General features: G+C 36.8%; 1 protein-coding gene across 5 annotated transcripts in view; it reads right to left on the reverse strand.

Moving 5' to 3' along the window:
- MAPK8 (mitogen-activated protein kinase 8) overlaps positions 1 to 18,111 on the reverse strand; it is a 108,419-nt gene that overhangs the window by 13,851 nt on the left and 76,457 nt on the right. For all 5 annotated transcript variants that reach the window (XM_074382145.1, XM_003929976.4, XM_039478293.2 and 2 more), the window contains 3 exons: positions 11,683 to 11,741; positions 11,453 to 11,591; positions 2,641 to 2,806 (listed from right to left, as the gene is read on the reverse strand). In XM_074382145.1, coding sequence (XP_074238246.1) covers positions 2,641 to 2,806; positions 11,453 to 11,591; positions 11,683 to 11,741 — 364 coding nt within the window. The remainder of the gene's footprint in view (positions 1 to 2,640; positions 2,807 to 11,452; positions 11,592 to 11,682; positions 11,742 to 18,111) is intronic.

Below are 18,111 nucleotides of genomic sequence, written 5' to 3' on the forward strand. Positions count from 1 at the left end.
AAATAGGAAAAGAGGGAAGAACGAGCAATTTAAAAGGAAAAGCCTTAGAAATTGCATTTGGTTGTGACATCTGAAGGTCCAAATTCTTTAAAATAGCAAGAGGAAAGGGCATAAGCAGACATCAGAAGGAGACTCAGTCTTACTCATGTTAAAGGAATTAGAAAGTTAAAGCCTGTGCTTTCTAATACAGCACATTCTTATTAAAAGACTGCCAGTTCTCTGAAGAGTCTTAGGAGCCAAACTGGGATTTACTTTTATAAATACTGTGGAACTAAAGTTTCCCTAAAATTTCATCTTAAAATGAGTATTTTCATATTTATATTTTTATATTTATGTCATTTATAGGACACTGACACATAACACCGTATCTATGACAATCAATGGTTTAACAGCAAATGCAAAATGACATTTTATGTAAAATGGTTTATACAGCAAATGCAAAATGACATGTTATTCATCTTTAAATGAATGACTTTTATCATTTATGTTATTCAGCTTTCAAGAATAAGATTTTAGGAAAAAAGTTAATATTTATAAATTAGTGCTTCAGAGAAAATCTATTAGAATAAATCTCCACAGATTTTATAGATAATGTTAAACTTTATGCAGCATACAACTTACGTTGGTAACTTTCAGAAAAGCCTATTTTTAAACAAAAGTATTGTGAAAGCTGCAAGCATGAGAGAAGATTTATGGGGGTCAGTGAAGACTAGGAACACAAGTCTGATTCATGCACAACTCCTGCTTTAAAGGTTCTAAGTGCTTAATCTATTAAGCATTTAAAAATATATTGATTACACTGCTTTCCAAAATGCTCTGAGTAGCTTGCAACAAAAGGCACATAAAACAAACCTGTTAAAATGGGTGGGAAGCCAGGCATGTAATCCCAGCACTTTGGGAGGCCTAGGCAGGTGGATCACCTGAGGTCAGAAGTTCGAGACCAGCCTGGATGACATGATGAGACCCTGTCTATACTAGAAATAAAAAAAATTAGCCAGGCATGGTGATGTGTGCCTGCAGTTCCAGCTACTTGGGAGGCTGAGGCAGGAGGATGGCCTGAAGCCTGGAGGTGGAGGCTGCAGTGCGCCAAGATGATACAACTGCACTACAGCCTGAGCGACAGAGCAAGACTCTGTCTCAAACAAACAAATAAAATGAGCGGGAGGTGTCATTAAAAGGAGGAAGTACTTACATCTAACCTTACTGGCTAATACAGATATCATCATTAAGGCACTGCATTTGACTCCATTTCCTAGGGTGGGAGTGGGAAGGCAAGAATGTGATCTACATAATTCTTAACTAAGAGAGGAACCACATGTCAGTTCTTTTTTTATTTTATTTTTTTGAGACAGAGTCTCACTCTGTTGCCCAGGCTGGAGTGCAGTGGTGCAATCTCAGCTCACTATAACCTCCACTTCTCGAGTCCAAGCAATTCTCATGCCTCAGCCTCCAGAGTAGCTGGGATTACAGGCGTGTGCCACCAAACCTGGCTGATTTCTGTATTTTCAGTAGAGACAGGCTTTTGCCATGTTGCCCAGGCTGGTCTTAAACTCCTAGCCACAAGTGATCCACCAGCCTCAGCCTCCCGCCTGTGTCGGGACTACAGGTGTAAGCTACCATGCCCAGCCTCAATTCTTTACATGACAGTTTCTCTTACTGCTAATTTCTGGCAGGGAGTTATCGTAAGATCATATTTATAGAACACTGACACTAACACCATATCTATGACAATCAATAGTTTAATAGCAAATGCAAAAGCAATCTTCATGCTGGTAGGTTGCCTGAAGTTATCAATTCTCAAAAGATCTGATTCAAAGTGAATCATTATTCCAGATTCCTTGTCAGAAAAAAAATGCCTAGGTTTTATTCTTGGTAGTATTTTGGATGAAGTCACCCCATTTTTAAAAATGATGATTTTTTTCCCCATAAAATGCCATGCTTATTAGCAGATTTATTCATCTCCTAAATTTATAAGGCTCAACAAAATTTATTCCTAAATTATAAGTAGGTAGTTCCAGACAAAATGTTTAAATTCATGTTCTACATGCCAATTTTGTTCAACACTGATTCTATGGTTGGTTGATACAACCGGATATACTCACACAAAGTCATTTCCTTAAGGTTGGATACAAGGTTTTGATGAAACTACTACTTCCTCTAAGAGGTCACCTTATTTATCCATCAGCTTTGCAGAGGCCTTATTGTACCTCTTAAAGTTTATGATAAGTGCTACTGCTATTAGCTTTAGTTTCATGGGGTTGGAAATATGGGCAAATATCACTAATGTGCACTAACAATAAATTGTCAGTATACTCTATACATCCCTGAGACCACGTTAGACATGTTCATTTTCAAATTACAGGCAAGGAAAGAACATAAATTCTGTCTCAGGGCCATGGCAACAAATTTTTCATCCAATGGTAGTACTGATGGTACGTATCTGTATTTAAATAAATTAGGTCCCCAAGTTTTGTTTATGACAAAAGTTAATAGTTACCTGCAAACTTTTGATACACACTTCAAACAATGATACACATTTAACTCAATGTACTTCAGCTTAAGTATTTACATTAAACATCTAATGAATAAAGAAAAAAAAGCCAAATCAGAAAAATATTTCAAATAAATGTGTGTGCTGACCGTTTTCCTTGTAGCCCATGCCGAGGATGACCTCAGGTGCTCTGTAGTAGCGAGTCACTACATAAGGCGTCATCATAAAACTTGTTCCTGCAGTCCTGGCCAGACCAAAGTCAAGAATCTTCAAAGTGCAGTCAGATTTTACTACTATATTACTAGGCTTTAAGTCCTTCAGAAAATAAAAATAAAAATGACTGCCATGTTATATATGAAGATCTTACAGTTCACAATAAAGTTATCCTATCCCTTGTAAAACATTCATGTTAACTGTTCATTGTAGTATTACTGCACTGATCCATCATTAAAAAGCAAACCTGAGAAATCAGCTTTACGGCATTTAAAATTTATGAATACATCCAGTTATCAGAGAAGTTAGTAATGTTTTAATTGATAGAAATTATGATTAGCTAGAAATTTTTGGTCAAATAGAGTAAACAGGATTTGAAAAGATCACAAAGCTCACATAAAGAACTATTATAGTAAAAGAAAGAGTCATAAATTAGCATTTACATTCATTTGCATAACACATTACTAGTATTTTTAAAATCTCATTTTAAAGTCACAATAAGCTTTATACAGATGTTTTAAGTCAACATTGAGCCATCTTGTCGATCCTAGCAAATGTTATTTGATCTTTTAGACTGGCAGATACTCAGTTCCAAAGGACCAAAATAGTCATTATCCATTTTTCATGCCTGATTTCCCACCTGAAGTCACATAAATTTGCTACAAAATTTTCGTCTGCTTGCAGAATTAGGACACTATTGTCATGGTGCCACTAATCTATAAAACTAATTGCTATAGATATTATAGAATAATGTATTTGTGAGGAATTTTTCACCTGGATCCAACCTAAACACATTCTGTGCTGTGCTTATCAAAAGTCAGGCACCAGCATAAACACTCATGGCTTCACGTTCAAGATACTCTGCCTGTTAGCTCTGATAAACACTATTATAAGCCAAAGGACCAAAAAAGGAAGAAAGCATATATCCACAACACAAATGCACTGTATTATCTGTACTGATAACAAAGGTAATTAGTGTTATCTCTGCAGTACAAATATTAAACATCACTGATTGATACAAAAAAGAAAAATAGCTGGCTTAAGAGACAACTATTCTTTTGTAATGTTAATATCCAGAAAAGCATGTATGTTGTCTTTAACATATTTTGACAGGCAATCATGGATGGTTTAGAAGATAAGCAATCTAGTGGCTTTATGAAATTAAATATACCAACAATTCAAAGTCTTATGAGCAAAAAGAAAAAAAATTTTCATTATTGCTATTCTGTAAATATGTTACTAATATTTCTAAAATATAGTATCTCAGCAAAGAAATATTGCATGTTCAAAAATAAGTATTAGAAGTTTTAATACTACTTCAATGTCTAGTGTGATGGTTAAAGATTACTGGCTCTTTATACTAGCAGATTCCAATTTAGAAATAACATTCCAATTTTAAGCACTTTATTTTGAAAAAATTGAGAGCAAAATAACAATTTTTAAAGACAGGTATTTTTTGTTAAGCAAAAAAATTGTCAAAAAAAGCCTCAAAGAATATTAATTGAAATTCATCCATATATATCAATATGTACCTTACAGCTGTTAATTATTACACTGTTAACTATATATAAGAATAGTAACTTAGAATTTATGCAGGCAGTGGAACTAATCCAACACTCTGTCTTCTTCCCCAATTTTTCTTGCTTCCTCAGTTAGGCAAGGGCACATAGGTAGTTGTAGTTCATGGGATGTGAGTGGAAGTAAAGAGAAGGGCCAGTGCACAACCTCCTGTGGTCTCCTGCCCTGCTTTGGTGATTAGCAACATTCCAGACAGAGGATTTCTCTGGAAGCCTGGGGGTTGCTGATCATCTATGTACATGCACAGCCCACACCCCCACCATGAGCGGCACTAGACACTCAGCAAGGGAAATAAGCCTGAGCTGTGTTAAGCCACTGAGAATTAAGGGTTTATCTGTTACTTCAGTACAGCTAAGTCTACTCTAACACTAAAACTGGTGTCAGAGGTGGAGTGTTAACTATTAGAAAAACATAAGATCCTGGCTTAGCAGTTGAGCAGAAGGGAAACTCACATCAAAGGTTGGAACGGTGAACTAGGTTATGTAGTAGCAAAACATTTCATGAAGCTGTCACCTGCACAGCCACTTGTACAATGAACCTGAAGCTCTAGCACAGGAGCTGGCAAATTAAGGCCGGCCTGCTTTGTAAAGAAAGTGTTGATACTGGAACACAGTCATGCCCATTCAAGTATATATCGCCTATGGCTGCTTTTGTGTTACAATGGCAGTCTTGTAGCTGTGACACAAACTAATATCCACAAAGCCTAAAATTAAATTTACTTCATGGCTTTTACAGAAAAAAGTTTGCTCAACCCTGTTCTAGAAGACACTGGAAAGCAAGACTTTAGTATTTTGTGTTGATAGCTACTGGGGTTGCATTTAAAAGAAGTAGCCACCTTTTAAAGCAGAAATAAAAGGGAACAGAGCTTAGAATTACAGGGTCTTGCCATTTTGGAAAAGCTAAATGCTGCTAGATGCCTGAAAGAAGGTATAGTAGTAGATTGTTCTGCAACTATTCCTGCCCACCCCAGAATGTGTCCCCACCCTACTGATAGGTTGAGTTACTTGTCTTATTTTGGCCAATGGAATATGGAGGAATGACCTTGATTTAACATAGCTCTTGCTCTTCTACCTTTCACCATGAGAAAAGGATGTCTCTGGTGGATGCTTCAGTTTAGATGCTGAAACCTGAATATGGCACAAGCCTGAACTTGACTCTTGGTTTGGAGCAGTGTTACACAGCCAATCCTGCAGACCCAAGTAAACAATAAATATTGCTTTAAGTCACTGGTATCTTGGGTTGATTTCTATGCATCATTTTCACATAACAATTCTGAAAGCTTTTCAGGATAAAAGTTCTGTAAAATCGTTCAACTGATAAAACTGCCTCAGTCTGCCAACAGAGGCTTGAAAGCTTACAGGAAGACTAAAGACGGCCTCAATTAAGTCTAAGAATACAGGACCCATGAGCTAACAAAGATGCTTTGAAAGGAACTACAATCAGAAAGATAAGAAATGTCTTAAATTTCTGAAAGAGTCAGCTGTCAGACCTAATGCCATAGGTCTATGATGCTTCTATGTTTCCAACAGTTCTCAATTCACAGTATTTTTGCCCCCAGATAACATCTGGCAATGTCAGCAAACATTTTTGACTGTCACAACTGGGGAGTGCTACTGGCATCCAGTGGGTAGATGTCAGGAATGCTGCTAAACATTCCACCATGCACTGTCAAAGAACCGTTTGGGCCAACGTGTCAATAGTGGCAAGGGTGGGAAAGATGGCCTTAAAATGACCCTTGGGCCACAATCTTTGTAAGTAAGAAGCAGGCTGAGAGAGGTGAGCAGCCCTCAAGGAGAATACATTCTTCAATACCCACTTCAGATACATTCATGAGGATAGCAAAAAAGATGACTTTCCCACAGAGTAGAGCCAGGTATTACAGAGAACCATAGAGATCAGAGTCAGGGCTGATTAGGAACATTCCCCACACCCAGGGCAAGGGAGACTCACAATGTCTGCACAGAAGAATTTAATTACAACTAGCCAATGACTGCATTTTTCAGTTTTCTAAATGAGATTGTTCACTGTGATAACACTGGCCCTGTCTGACCAATCTATCTAGGGTATTTGGCGGCAGGGGTGGTGGTTATAGGGGTGGCCATATAATTTGGTCATTCCAATTCCTATGTTCCTGGGCCAAGAGGAACAATGTCTAGATTTGATAAATGTCTTGATGAAATAGGACTTTGGGTTATTTCCCTTAAGGAATTGTGGAATAAAGGGAGCAAAGGAATGTCTGCCAGCTAGAAGGGCAGACTGTGGCAGAGACTGGTGCTCATTATCATTCTGAAGCCTGCTCTCCCTACATTCCCCAGTTTCCTTACAAATTAGGCAAGTCCTATGGTTCTGTCGATGCACTCTGAACAGAAGTAACGTCTGTCACTTCCAAGCAAAGAGCCATGCACACCACTTGGCTCTTTCCCACAAAGAGACCCACAACTATCTAGATTGTGGGACCTCATCAGCTTGTATCCGAGTACTCATGTGGTACTCCACTCCTAATCCTGACTTTCCCTGAACCCCTAAGGAATGAGTCAGGTTATTTTACTAAGTAAGCAACCTCAGACCAACATAGGTACTAGCCAGTAGAGGTTAATCTAGAATAAGTAGTAGAGCAGAGAGATTGAGTATCAATCCTGGACTCAAGACCAGTTGCAAAAAAACTTAAATGCGTATCTCCACTATAGAGTTTCCAACACAGCCCAAGCTAAGATAAAGGCAGATTCTTCATAATACGTAACAGACCCCAGCAGGTCTCGTTAGCTCCACTTTATTACATTAAGAAATTTTCTATAGATGTACTTCATTTTTACCACTTTATGTACTGATAACTAAGGCGGTAAGTCAGAATCTCCCATTACTACTGTGTTTGTGCCATTCTTCTACTTTTCTACAGTTTAAGCTTTTTGCATAGTAACTCTACTTCATGTATCAAGTTCTCTCTCCTAGTTGGATAGTATCCTTCATCCTTAAAATATGAGACTCTTTATTCCCAGAGAGGAATGCTTCCTCTCAAACCCCACCATATTCAACTTTATCTCATTAAATAGGTTTTCCTTGTTTTGATATTTGCATTTACCTGGTGTATGTCTGCCAACCCCTCTGCCTTCAGCCTTTGACGTTAGCTACAAATGTTTGTGTTATGGAAACATGCAGCTGTTGAGCTTTTGTGTGCTGCCCAAATCTAACCTTTTTAAACTAAAGGACTAATCCCATTAACACATTACCTTAAACATTGCTTTATTTTATAATTTTGTAAAATATTAGTAAAATATAATTTTGAAAAATATTTTGTAATTTTGTGTTTCTTTTTTATGGTTCTTGTTGTTTACACTGTTTTCTATCTTCTACCATTTGTTCTTTTCTGGTCCAACCACCTGCGATTCCCCCTTAATCTGGAACCTTTCTATTTGAAGGGTTGTGCTTTACTAAGATCAAATGAACTTCCACAGTGTTGGATTACTGTCCTGGTCAAAGGACTCAGGAAACAAACCAAATCTAGAGGTTTAACTCGTCTGCTCTACTTCACATAGCGTATGAGCAGGCGCTGAGGAAGATATGTCCCATTTAAAGAGATTTTTATTATGTTATTTAAAAACTGCATTAGACATATTATTAGAGCAGCTGTATATGTCATAGACAAGGAATTCACTTAGAATGATAATTAAGGATAAGCCTGTAGCAGGACTGTTCACTTAACGAAAGAAAGATAAGCCTCAATAACTCAGAGACATAATTGTCTTATACTGTGAAAACTATCTCTATATTTATTACATGGGTAAGGTTATTTGATGCAGGTGACTCAGAAAGAAGATGTAATTCCACTGAATTAAATAATTTTTTAAAATGCCAGACTAGGCATGATGGCTCATGCCTGTAATCCCCAGCACTTTGGGAGGCTGAGGTAGGTAGATTGCTTCAGGCCAGGAATACAAGACCAGCCTGGGCAAGATGGCAAGACCCCATCTCTACCAAAAAAAAAAATTAAAAGATTTGCCAGGCATGGTGGTACATGCCTGTAGTCTTAGCTACTTGGGAGGTTTAAGTGGGAGGATCATTGAGCCCAGGATGTCAAGGCTGCAGTGAGCCCTATTCATGCTACTGCACTTATGCCTGGGTGACAGAGAAAGACCCTGTCTCAAAAAAAAAAAAAAAAAATTCCTTTCAACCTACTGAACCCAAGAGGAGCTCGAGGCTGCAGTGAGCTATAATTATGTCACTACATTCTTACTCTGACAGAGTAAGAGTCTGTATCTTAAAAAAAAAAAAAAAAAATTCCTCTCAATGTTTTTCAAAGAATAAGCTAGATTTAACTAAAATACAAAACATACACCCATACAAAACATTTTACATGTTCATGTCAGCATTATCCATAATAGTGGTAACAACCTAAATTATAATCAATTGATAAATGGATAAACAATGGATCTATACAGCGAAATATTGGTCAACAAAATGACATGAAGGACTGACACACACAAACACATGAATGAACCTTGATTACGCTAGGTAAAAGAAGTCAAGCACAAAATATCACATATTATATAATTCAATGTATATGAAAGGTCCAGAATAGACAAATATACAAAGACAAAAAGTAGATTAATGTTTGCTTAGGGCTAGAGGTAAAAGGAACAGGGAAGAATGGGAAATAAAGACGAGTGGATTTGGATTTCTTTTAGTGCAACAGAATGTGCTAAAATTAGACTTTAGTAATCAGTGCACAATTTTTGAATATAATAAACATTGAGTTGTACACATTAAATAGTATGGCAAGTAAATTATGTTGCAAAAAGCAGTTAAAAATCCCAGGAAACAAACATACAAAATATTTCTCAATATATAGTAAAAAAAAAACCAACTCTGGCAAATACTCAGTTTTGGTAATTTGGTAATATTCAATTCCCAATTTGGAATGACTGGTAATAACAACAGCTTATTTTGTATACTGCTTCACTTCAAAGCAAAAACAAACTGTTTTTGCACTGTTCCATATAAATCAGTGAAATACAATGATCCTAAGAATTTGATGAGAGGCAGTGTTGTCAGCCAAAATAGCTCCACAGAAGCACCACAAAACATCAAAATGTCAGAATAAACATTTTCAGAATTCTGGAAAATATTCAAAGTGAAAATATTCACTTGATTTATGGCAATCCAGTGAACTCAGAACCTAGAAAAGGGCAACTTAAAAACAATAGGAAATTACCTCAAACCCATTAAGATGGTTACTATGAAAAAAATAAAGTGTTGGTAAGGATGAGGAATAATTGAATATTCAAGTGAATACTCACTTGATTTATGGCAATCAAGTGAACTCAGAACCCAGAAAAAGGCAACTTAAAAACAATAGGAAACCGCCTCACATCCATTGGGATGGTGACTGTGAAAAAAATAAAAGTGTTGGTAAGAAAGAAGAATAACTGAAACCCTTCTGCACCAGTGGTGGGAATGTAAACTGGTAGAGCTGCCATGGAAAACAGTGTGGCAGTTTCTCAAAATGCTAAAAAGAATGACCATGTGATACAGCAATTCCACTTTTGGCTATATGACCAAATGAACTGAAAGCAGGGTGTCAAACAGATACGTGGACAACCATGTTAATAGCAGCATTCTTCACAACAGCTAAATGCAGAACCAACCCAAGTGTCCACTGATCGACGAATGGATAAGCAAGTATGGTATATACATAAATGGAATACTATTCAGCCTTAAAAAGGAAGAAAATTCTGACATATGCTGCAACATGGATAAACCTTGAGCCCATTATGCTAAGTGAAATAAGCCAGGTACAAGGAGGTAAATACTGCATGATTCTGCTTATATGACGTATTTACAGTAGCCAAAATCACAAACAGAAAATAGAATGATGGCTGTCAGGGAATGCAGGCAGAGGAAAACAGGAAATTATTGTCTAGTGAGAGTTTCAGCTTCACAAGATGAAAAGAATACTGGAGATGGATGGTGGTGATAGTCACTAACAAATGGTGCTGGCACAACTAAACTGCCACATACAAAAGACTGAAGTTGGAAACTTACCTCATACCAGACAAAAAAATCAACTCAAAATGGATCAAAGACCTATATGTGAGAGCTAAAACTATAAAACTCTTCGAAGAAAACATACGGCTAAATCTTCATGACCTTGGGTTTCGGAAAATGGATTCTTATACATGATACCAAAAGCACAAGTGATGAAAGAAACAACTGTATTTCATTAAAATAGTAGCTTTTGTGCATTAAAGGAAATCATCAGCAAAGTGAACAGACAACCTACAGAATGTGAGAAAATATTTACAAATTATATACTTGATAAAGGTTTCAAACATGGAATATATAAAGAAATGCTACAGTAACAACAAAAAGACAACCCAATTTAAAAATGAGCAAAGGGCTTGAATACGCATTTCTTCAAAGAAGACACACAAATGGCCACAGGCACGTGAAAAATGCTCAACATTATTAGTCATTAGGGAAATGCAAAGTAAAACCACAAGGAACACCACTTCATACCCATTAGGATGGCTAGAATTTAAAAAGTCAGATAAATACTGGCAAGGATATGAGGAAACTGGAACCCTCATACACTGCTAGTGGGAATGTAAAATGGTGCAGTCACTGTGCAAACAGTTTGATGGTTCCTCAAAAAGTTAACTAGAGAATTACTATATGACCCAGCAGTTCCAGTCCTAGGTATATACCCAGAAGGACTGAAAACAGATATTTAAACAGATATTTGTGCATGAATTTTCATAGCACTATCCATTAATAACTGAAAGGTAGAAATAATACAAATGTCCATCAATGGATGAACAAAATACGGTATTTAGAATAATATTCAGTCATAAAAAGGAACGAACTATTGATACTTGGTACAACATGGAGAAATCTTGAAAACAACACGCTATATTTCGTATAAATGGAAACATACAGGCAAATCTATAGACACAGAAAGCAGACCGGTATCATGCCAGGGCAAAGATGCAGAACTGCTAAAGAAATGTGAGGTCTTCTTGTGGGGTAATAAAAGCATTTTAGAATTTAAGGTGAGTGGTAGTTGCACACCACCGTGAATGTACCAAATGCCACTCTAGAATGGTTAATTTTGTTAATGTGAATTTCACCTTAATGAGAAAACGAAGGGTACGATGATAGTTTTTTTCTACTAACCCGATGAATAATTCCAGCAGAGTGAAGGTGCTTGATTCCACACAGCATCTGATAGAGAAGGTAGGACATTCTTTCATGATCTAGCTCCATCTGAATCACTTGGCAAAGATTTGCATCCATGAGCTCCATGACTATGTAACTTCATGGGTGAAAAAAGAGAACAGCTAAAGTCTCCAGCAGCAATCTAAAAAAAAATGTACTAACAACAAAATTTTAATTATTATACTTACACATCTTGAAATTCTTCTAGGGATTTCTGTGGTGTGAAAACATTCAAAAGGCCAATTATCTATGGTAAAAGCCAAGAGACAGAAAAATTAGAAATTACTTCCTAATAATTTAATTTGGGAACTACAAATACATGGGTTAAAAAAACTAACGTCAATTTAAAATTTTTCTTTACATTCTAAGCTCAAGTAATTGCTTTTATGTTATATACTGTAACTTTATGAGCAGGAGTTGGAGGAGGGAATGGATAGGTGGAGGCACAGAGGATGTGCAACCCATTTATCTGTAACTCCATTTATGAACAGTCAATTATCAAGCACTTACATTATACAAACCTCTACACGATTTATCAGCAATTTTTAAATGCCTTCTACCAGTTATTTTCCAATTAAGCGTGTCTCTATAATCTCAGCTCTTTCCTCCCTTGGTTTTTCATAATACTGTACTTGCCCAGTTTTCTTCATTCCCAGTGTATTTCACTGGTTCATCCATAAGCATATCCCTTCTTTCCCACTACATTTATTCCATTTCTTTTCATTTGCATAGACATTTCACAAATAAGATAACACTGAATTCGTTTTCATTCCTACCAAAATCGCTTACTTTTTCAGTGTACCCGCTCTTTCACAAAAGAAGGCTCAGAGTGATTTTTGACTCCTTTTTCAGTATCTGCACCATAATAAATACTCATAGAATGTTGTCCATTCTACTGTCAGTCTGACCATCAATCTTTTTTCCATTCCTTGTGCTATAAACAGGTTGAAGACTTAAATAGCTTATCTGGACTGTTCATGCTGTAATTCCTTCTAAGATTGTGTTATAGATTGTCTTCCCCCACCCCACTACTCTCCACAATTCACATGTTTAAGTCCTAGCCCCCAGTGTGATATTTGGAAATGGGGACTTTGGAAGGTAATAAGGGTTAGATTAGGTCATGAGGGTGGGGCCCTCACAATGGAATTTGTGGCCTAAAACAAGGGAAGAGAAAGAGCAATTTTTCTTTCCCTCTCTTTGAGCACACACTGTAGAAAGGCAAGTGAGGACAAAGTGAAAAGTTGGCCACCTGTAAGTCAGGAAGCAGGCTCTCAACAAGAATTGATCTTGACCTTCCCAGCCTATAGAATTTTGAGAAAGAAATCTGTTAAGACACCCAGTGTACAGTAATTTGTTATGGTAGCCTGAGCTGACTAAGACAAGTAGGGTCACTCACAATGGTTTTATACAAGTCCAGCTACTATTTACTGCTTATAATATGGTAAAAGAAAGACCTGACCATATTACTTACCTCAAAAATTTAAAGCCAACAAATATATTCTGAAACTCCCTTGCACTTGCAATATATTAAAAAGTCTCCATGATAAGCCTCAGCTCACTTTATCTCCTAAGTCTTTAGCTAGCAATGTTTCAAGAATGTCATTTTTAAAATGATGTTTTTAAACAAACTATTTTCTATGCTTATCATTTATCTACCAAACTTATCTTTCAGATGAACTTTGTAGATTCTGACAACCCTTAGTCCCTGACAGAGTTAACTATTCTACTTTGTCCCCAGTTATCTTCTAATGTTGTTATAGTACTCAACATACTGTAGTCTAGTCTCATTTTCTTATCAGCCTCATCCCCACCACGGAGGATCCTTATTAGAAAGAACTGTGTCTTAGTAACTTTTATCGCCTAGTACATGGCAAGTTACATGACACACACGTAAAAATGTTTGCTGACAACAATACTTAGGGATGGGAATTTTATGGCATAAATGTTATAAGGGTAGAACTGATGATTTTCTTCTAAGCATTAAGCTTTACATAAGGTATTTAAATATTTGTTTAAACAATTTAAATATTTGTTTGAATAAATTCAGAAAAATAGCAGAAAAGGTCAAACAAATTTAAGATAGAAAGCATCTAGCTGCTCTAAATAAGTTCAAGTGCAATACACAATAGGAAACTTGGACAAACAGTAACATTACTCTCATTAATATTTGGGAAGCCCTAGAGTAGAAGAGAGGTATTAAAGATTAAAGGCATATAGAGACAGAAAAGAGATTAGTGGTTGTTTAGAGCTGAGAGGGATGGAAGGTAGGGGAATGAGAGTTAAAGGACAAAAGATTTATTTCTGAGGTGATAAAAATATTCTAGAACTGACTGTAGTGATGGTCCTATATATCACTGAATATACTAAAAACCATTAAGTGGTATACTTCAAATGGGTGAATTATATGACACATAAATTATATTTCAATAAAGCTGTTATAAAAAAGATTCAAACAGATAGTTGTCCTATTTTTCAAAAAGGAAAATAAAGGAAATTTTATCAGTTACAGACTGGACAGTCAAGCAAAAGTCAATGGTTAAAATTCATTGAGAAATTCTATTTCCTTACATGAATAAAAACAACAAAGAACAACAGCAATCAATCAGAAAAATGCAACCAGATATGGTATATGAAGATTTTTTTTTTGTAATTTTATGTTAAGATCTGGGGTACATGTGCAGATCTTGCAGGATTGTTACACAGGTATACACATGCCATGGTGGTTTGCTGCAACCATCCCCCCGTCACCTACATTAGGTATTTCTCCTAATGTTATCCCTCCCCAATCTCCCTACCCACTGCTATCTCATCCCTAGACCCCCAACCCCCAACAGACCCCAGTGTGTGATGTTTTCCTCCCTGTGTCCATGTGCTCTCATTGTTGAGCACCCACTTATCAGTAAGAGCATGCAGTGTTTAGTTTTCTGTTCTTGTGTCAGTCTGCTGAGAATGATGGTTTCCAGATTCATCCATGTCCCTGCAAAGGACATGAACTCATCCTTTTTACGGCTGCATAGTATTCCGTGGTGTATATGTGCCACATTTTCTTTACCTAGTCTATCACTGATGGGCATTTGCGTTGGTTCCACGTCTTTGCTCTGGTAAACAGTGCCACAATAAACATACACGTGCATGTGTCTTTATAACAGAACAATTTATAATTCTTGGGGTATATACCCAGTAATGGGATTGCTGGGTCAAATGGTATTTCTATTTCTAGGTCCTTGAGGAATCGCAATGGTTGAACTAATCTACACTCCCACCAACAGTGTAAAAACGTTCCTATTTCTCCACATCCTTTCCAGCAACTATTGTCTCCAGACGTTTTAATGACTGCCGTTCTAACTGGCATGAGATGGTATCTCAATGTGGTTTTGATTTGCATTTCTCTAATGACCAGTGACGATAAGCATTTTTTCATGATTACTGGCTGCATAAATGTCTTCTTTTGAAAAGTATCTGTTCGTATCTTTCACCCACCTTTTGACGGTTTTTTTTTTTCGTGTAAATTTAAGTTATTTATAGATTTTGGATATTAGCTCTTTGTCAGATGGGTAGCTTGCAAAATGTTTTTCCCATTCTGTTGGTTGCTGGTTCACTCTAACGATAGTTTCCTTTGTTGTGCAGAAACTCTTAAGTTTAATTAGATCCCATATGTCTATTGTGGCTTTTGTTGCCATTGCTTTTGGTGTTTTAGTCATGAAGTCCTTGCCTATGCCTAAGTCCTGAATGGTTTTGCCTAGGTTTTCTTCTGGAGTTTTTATGCTACTAGGTCTTATGTTTAAATCTTTAATCCATCTTGAGTTAATTTTTGTATAAAATGTAAGGAAGGAGTCCAGTTTCAGCTTTCTGCATACGGCTAGCCAGTTTTCCTAACACCATTTAAATGTAGAATCCTTTCCCTATTGCTTGTTTTTGTCAGGTTTGTTAAAGATCAGATGGTTGTAGATGTGTGGCATCACTTGAGACTTCTCTTCCACCCCACTGGTCTGTATGTCTGTTTTGGTACAAGTACCATGCTGCTTTGATTACTGCAGCTTTGTAGTACAGTTTGAAGTCAGGTAGCGTGATGCCTCCAGCTTTGTTCTTTTTGCTTAGGATTGTCTTGGCTATGTGGGCTCTTTTTTGGTTCTGTATCAAGTTTAAGGTGTTTTTTTCCAGTTCTGTGAAGATGGTCAATGGTAGTTTGACGGGGATAGCATTGAATCTATACACTGCTTTGGACAGTATGGCCATTTTTATGACATTGACTCTTCCATATAAGCATGGAATGTTTTTCCATCTGTGCCTCCTCTTATTTCCTTCAGCAGTGGTTTGTAGTTCTCGAAGAGGTCCTTCACGTCCTTTGTTAGTTATACTCCTAGGTATTGTATTTTCTTTGTAGCAATTGTGAATGGGAGTTTGCTCTTTATTTGGCTTTTTATACTTGTGCATAGCAATGTTTGTGATTTTTGCACACTGATTTTGTATACTGAGACTTTGCCAAAGTTACTTATCATCTTAAGGAGATTTTGGGCTGAGACGATGGGGTCTTCTAAATATACAATCATGATATCTGCAAACAGAGACAATTTGACTTTGTCTTTTCCCAACTGAATACCCTTTCTTTCTTTTTCTTGCCTGACTGCTCTGGTTAGAAGTTCCAATACTACGTTGAATAGGAATGGTGAGAGAAGGCACCCTTGTCTAGTGCCAATTTTCAAAGGGAATGCTTCTAGTTTTTGCCCATTCAGTATGATATTGGCTGTGGGTATATCATAAATAGCTTTTATTGCTGAGAGACGTACCATCGATACGTAATTCGTTAAGAGTTTTTAGCATAAAGGTTGTTGAATTTTGTCGAAGGCCTTCTCTGTATCTATTGAGATAATTATGTGGTTTTTGTCTTTGGTTCTGCTTATGTGATGGATTACATTTATAGATCTGTGTATGTTGAACCAGCCTTGCATCCCTAGAATGAACCTGACTTGGTTGTGATGGATAAGCTTTTTGATGTGCTGTTGCATTCAGTTTGCCAGTATTTCACTGAAGATTTTTGCATCAATGTGCATCATGGATATTGGCCTGAAATTTTCTTTTTTAGTTATATCTCTGCCAGGTTTTCACATTAGGATGGTGCTGGTCTCACAAAATGAGTTAGGGAGGATTCCCTCTTTTAGTATTGTTTGGAATACTTTCAGAAGGAATGGTATCAGCTCCTCCTTGTACGTCTGGTAGAATTTGGCTGTGAGCCCATCTGGACCTGAACTTTTTTTCGTTGGTAGGTTATTAATTGCTGCCTCTACTTCAGACTTTGCTTCAGGCATTCAACCTCTTCCTGGTTTAGACTTGGGAGGGTGTAAGTGTCCAAGAATTTATCCACTTCTAGATTTACTGGTTTATGTGCATAGAGTTGTTTGTAGTAATCTCTGATAGTAGTTGGTATTTCTGTGGAATACATGGTGATATCCCCTTTATCATTTTTTTATTGCACCTATTCAATTCTTCTCTCTTTCTTATTAGTTTGGCTGGTCTATTTCATTGATCTTTTCAAAAAACCAGCTTCTGGATTTGCTGATTTTTTCAAGGGTTTTTTTGTGTCTCTATCTCCTTCAGTTCTGCTCTGTTCTTAGTTATTTCTTGTCTTCTGCTAGCTTTTGAATTTGTTTGACCTTGCTACTGTAGTTCTTTTAATTTTGATGATAGGATATTGAGTTTAGATCTTTTCTCACTTCTCATATGGGTATTTAGTGCTATAAATTTCCCTCTGGACACTGCTTTAAATGTGTCCCAGAGATTCTGGTACGTTGTGTCTTTGTTCTCATTGGTTTTGAAGAATATCTTTATTTCTGCCTTCATTCTATTATTTATCTGGTAAGCATTCAGGAGCAGGTTGTTCAGTTTTCATGTAGCTGTGAGGTTTTGAGTGAGTTTCTTAATCCTGAGTGGTAACTTGATTGCACTGTGGTCTGAGAGGCTGGTTTTATGATTTCTGTTCTTTTGCATTTGCTGAGGAGTGATTTACTTCCACTTATGTGGCCAATTTTAGAGTAAGTGGGACGTGGTGCTGAGAACAATGTATATTCTGTTGATTTGGGGTGGAAAGTTCTGTAGCTGTCTAGTAGGTATGCTTGGTCCAGATCTGAGTTTAAGTCCTGGATATCCTTGTTAATTTTCTGTCTTGTTGATCTAATACTGACAGTGGAGGGTTAAAGTCTCAAGCTATTATTGCGTGAGAGTCTAAGTCTCTTTGTAGGTCGTTAAGAACTTGCTTTATGTATCTGGGTGCTCCTGTTTTGGGTTACATATATATATTTAGGATCATTAGCTCTTCTTGTTGCATTCATCCTTTTACCATTATGTAATAACCTTTTTTGTCTCTTGATCTTTGTTGGTTTAAAGTTTGTTTTATTGGAGACTAGGACTGCAACCCTGCTTTTTTTTTTGCTCTCCATTTGCTTGGTAACTCTTCCTCCATCTCTTTATTTTGATTCTGTGTGTGTCTTTGCATGTAAGATGTATCTCCTGAATATGGCACACCAATGGGTCTTGACTTTTTATACAATTTGCCAGTCTGTGTCTTTTGATTGGGGCATTTAGCCCATTTAAATTTAAGGTTAACATTGTTACATGTGAAT

Source organism: Saimiri boliviensis, chromosome 12, assembly GCF_048565385.1.
Source record: "Saimiri boliviensis isolate mSaiBol1 chromosome 12, mSaiBol1.pri, whole genome shotgun sequence".
In the NCBI taxonomy this organism is placed as follows: domain Eukaryota; kingdom Metazoa; phylum Chordata; class Mammalia; order Primates; family Cebidae; genus Saimiri; species Saimiri boliviensis.